At 36.3% G+C, this 4,406-nt stretch overlaps 1 protein-coding gene across 1 annotated transcript; it reads right to left on the bottom strand.

The window, feature by feature from the left end:
- Positions 1 to 336: 336 nt before the first annotated feature.
- On the bottom strand, positions 337 to 4,400 carry LOC107483842 (uncharacterized). The gene is made up of 8 exons (XM_016104461.3): positions 4,104 to 4,400; positions 3,470 to 3,538; positions 3,310 to 3,360; positions 3,125 to 3,184; positions 2,421 to 2,486; positions 1,629 to 2,231; positions 1,190 to 1,261; positions 337 to 900 (listed from the first exon to the last, which is right to left on the bottom strand). Exons 1-8 carry the CDS (start codon positions 4,287 to 4,289, stop codon positions 667 to 669), a joined length of 1,341 nt encoding a protein of 446 aa, XP_015959947.1. The 5' UTR covers positions 4,290 to 4,400; the 3' UTR covers positions 337 to 666.
- Between the last annotated feature and the right edge of the window lie 6 nt (positions 4,401 to 4,406).

Raw genomic sequence — 4,406 nt, 5'->3', positions numbered from 1 at the left:
AGGCATCAGTTGCAATTATAAAAAATAGTGAGGCAAAATCTCTTAAACAAAAGTGTCAAGTACGAATTGCAGGAGAACCACTAATTAAGCATATTCTTAAAGGGTCCTTACAGGACCAGAATTAAGTTTCCCCACCATAGACAATTCCAACAAACATATATCACGAGAATAGATCCTCTTGCGTGAAAGTTTTACGAACCTATATCGTGTTTTGGTCTTCGCTACTGATTATTAGATCTTTTTGTCAATCTCATACTTAGCCCCACTTTAATCATGTAAAATTTTCAATGAGAAGATCCAATCCGAGTGTATTACACTCTAAGCTTATGCAAGCCAACAAAACTAGTGAGATATTTAATAACATGTTACAGCTTACAATACCTTTCAAAACAAAAAATGTTATAGCTTACAATGAAAGACTGAGAAAGAAAAAAAGAGAGAGAAAAGTGGCATAATAATTCCAGACGATATGTTCATTTTATATTTATCCATCCTATTCAAAATAGCCCCATATATGTATGCATATATTGTGCTACCTTGTAACAGCAATTGTTCTAACTGATACTGTTTCCTTTTACAGCAATGAAGTACAAAGTTCTCAAGTATGTATAAATACATGACATGATCCTCAGAGGAAAACAACCAACATGGCTAGCAGCTTAAGATTCAGGATTCAGCAATGGGATAAACAGATCCAATTCGATTGCCGAGACGGTAGCACTTGATATTAACTGAATATGGACCCAGCTGAATGTGGTTGTCCTCCTCGCCCACATAGAAACAGAGGGTATACAGAGCAATTTCAAATTCAGGGCTCACTCCCACCAAAGTGCTTGATACAGATTTTAGAACATTATTCCATTCAAACTGAATTGTCAGAAGCTGTGTTTCTGAGTCTGGCTGTAAGCAACAACGGCAAAGAACATTAACGATGATGATAAGGTTAATTACTTACTGCTCAAAGTATAACTGTGCTTAACTAAAAACTTGGACAAAAGAACTAATAAAAACTGGTATGGAATAAAACAGAGCTATGATTATAATTTATAACTCAGTAGCTAATTCTTTTTAAAAGATTTCTTGAGGAATAATTTTCAATATGCATTGATTTCTAGTAATGCAGCAGTGAGAAGTGGAATGCTTGAAATAATAGTCATTTGAAAATAGAAAACAACAGATAATCACTCACAATTTCACCACGTCTACGGGGAAAAATATAGCCTTGATAATCAACCCTCCCTTTTGCTTCTTCAAGGTAAAACTGCGAAGGATATGCTCAATAAATGAGATGTAATAATGACAAGAACAAGATACAGAAAATTTCAAACTAAAGAAACAAAATATACCATGAAAGCCGTCATCTATCTTTTAGCAACAATATAAAAGGACAGCATGACACTACTGCAAAGTTTCATTATCTTTCTCTGTGAAGCTACTCAACATGTTACAATATCACTAGGTTCGGTGAATAGATCAACAGAAGAGGAACTGCCTAACAAATGCTATCAAAATGAGTGCTTAAAATAACTCTGAATATGACTTCTGACATCCTAAGAAAATATACCATAAATTTGACATTAATTATATAAAGACCTTAAGAGGGAAGGGAAAAGAAAAGAACATCACACCTGCAGCCAGTTATGAAAGCCAGAAACTTCACTGTTGTTCTTGATTTCTCCAACAAAAACATGTTCGAAAGCAGAGGAGGAACCAGATGTTCCCCCACGTGAATAAAGGTCAAACCACAAGCTGCTAATCATTCTTTTGAATTCTTGAAAGCTCCCTGATGCAATACCCTTGGACACAAGATACTTGTGCAGATATTTGATTGGTGCTGTTCTACTAATTTCTTCAATGAAAGAAGCTTGCTCTTGCCTCTCTTCAGACGTGACAACTTCCTTACTTCCTTGATTCGGGTTGTAGTTATCTAGAAGAGAAAGAAACCGCGCAAAAGTAGGCTTTCTGAATACATCATCGCTAACCCAAGTAAACAAGCAACCCTCTGCCATATCTTCCTTTTGGTAAGCCTTCTTTCCTTCGCCACAGTCAATTTCATAATCCTTTCCCGGTACCAAACGATTTAAATCAAGGTCCCACAGTTTGTCACATGCTTTAGACAAATCATAAAGCTCGTCGTTCGAAGGCTCCGCACGACCACCAACATCAATATCATTAGAGTATTCTTGCTCATCAGGTGGTAGTTTATAGTTGTTCCAATTATCCTTGGGAACCTAAATCAAGATGGTAAGATCTATTATTAAGATAGTGATGCAGCATACATGTTCAGGACTAATACATCATCACACACTTGCGACAAAGTTAACATGTGGCAAACTCTTTTAAATTCATACAAATCACTCAAAGCGCATCTCTGAGTTTTATTTCTGCTTGATGTATTGATTAAAGTTAAAAAGACAAACCTTGTGTTGTTGCCGCCTTGAAGGTTTGCCAACAGTCTGCCATCCATCATTGTTCTCTTCATCAAACTGCAAAATATAAAATTGATTTCACCAATATAGTTAAATTTCATTTCACCAACAGCATCAGCAAAAAAAAAGGCCAATAACCAAGTTCCCTCGATGTGTTTGATGTTCATACTATCATGAAACCTGATTTTCAAATGTTCAGCCAATGGATCATTTATCATGTATATAATCTCTTTTATTTTAAAAAGGAACTATTTCTTCTAATACTCCTATCCTATAAAAATCTGAAATTGTAAGCAGAGAGAGCAGAAACGTTTGGATCAAAGCAGTGCCATATGAAAATGGGCACACAATCAGGAGTACAAGAGCTTGGTTTTTGAATGTGATTCTGTTATCACAACTTTATTTTTCATTAACATATATAACAAAGTGTAATCTCATTACAGAAGCAAACTATATCTATCACACCCTATGGTAATAAATAACTAGAACAATCTTACTTGCTACATGCATGATGAACATAGTAATCAACATGTATTATATATATTTTAGGGCTAAACCACGCCATATTTCTCGATGTCAATAAGCACAGTTTTAAATTATAATCTCAAGAAAGACTCGAAGTTGCAATTTTCCGTTTACTTCAAGCTAGCATCTTAACAATAAAAGGAAAAGGAAAAGAAAACATATATATTAACCTTCTTGTGTCTGTTGGAACTCTGAGATTCCCACTCTTCTTGCTTTGGACGATATTGCTCCTACAATATGATAACAGCAACACCATCAAAATCAATATTAGATAACTGAGATCAACTCAGGGCTTATACAGGAGGACAATACTCATCCAACTCATTTATTTAACAATGAACATGAATTCACCCACCCTTTGAGGCCTGTAGGAATCCCCATAACTATCGTCGTGCCGCTGCTCCTCCTGCAACAATAACAAACTAATGAAGCAAAATTAAATTGTTCATATGTTGTTGGGGTTGAATTCGATGAAGCAAATGACAAGATTAATTGAACAAGTGGCAAAATGGGACCTTCTGTGGTCTGTTGGAAAGTCTAGAACCCTGTTGGCGCCACTCCTCCTGCTCATAACGAGGCTCCTCCTGAAAAAGTCTCTATTACTCGCAATGATTTGGCATAGAATAGGTAGGGCAAATTGCATTCACATCATTGACGATAACTGAAATTCACTCATCTAGTATCTATTCGTCCGAGTTCCATGGATCATAGCAGACCTAAGTGTTATGTCTACGATTTACATAGATTTAAAGGTCTCTTTTTTACAAGATACAATAATACTACCAGAATCATGGTGTATATTTCATAAAATCTCAGTGCGAATTACACTCATCATCCTTAAACCTCAAATTTAATCTTTACATAGGTATTTAGTGTCACACTATACCATATGAAAATCTCAAATGTAATTTTACCCTGAATTTCAGAGTAGCACTAATTATTCATGCAATTCGAATAGAATCAAATTAAATTCCACAAAACCTAAATGTCTGTACTTTGGGGAATACACGTTTGATTTTTTGAGACGGAACAAAAATGTATTTGGATCTGAAGACAGGTATAATCACTAAAGACACTGATTATTATTTTCGTTGTATTTCATTTGTGTTCTGAATCTGATTCTAAAACCAAAGGGGGAATTGAAATAACCTGTGAAGTCCAGTTGTGGTGTCTGGGAGGAGGATGATCTTGCGGATCCTGATCCTGATCTCCGGAGACGACCTCAGCCCAGGAGGATCTAGACCGTTCATCTCGGGAATCGCAGCGGTTGTTGCGGTCGTCATTGTCGTCGTCACCAAGGGCAGCATGGACCAACCCCTTGATCAAACCCTCCATGATCGTAGCCTATGTAATGTACTTTATGTTTCAGTTTAAGTTATCAGTGCTGATGAGGATTTAGGCTCAACTCAATTGCGTGAGAGAGAGAGAGAGAGAGAGAGAGAGAGAGAGTAG

Source organism: Arachis duranensis, chromosome 1 (genome assembly GCF_000817695.3).
Source record: "Arachis duranensis cultivar V14167 chromosome 1, aradu.V14167.gnm2.J7QH, whole genome shotgun sequence".
In the NCBI taxonomy this organism is placed as follows: Eukaryota; Viridiplantae; Streptophyta; class Magnoliopsida; order Fabales; family Fabaceae; genus Arachis; species Arachis duranensis.
Note: the sequence above shows the minus strand (reverse complement) of the source record. Positions and strands in the feature narration are given on the sequence as shown.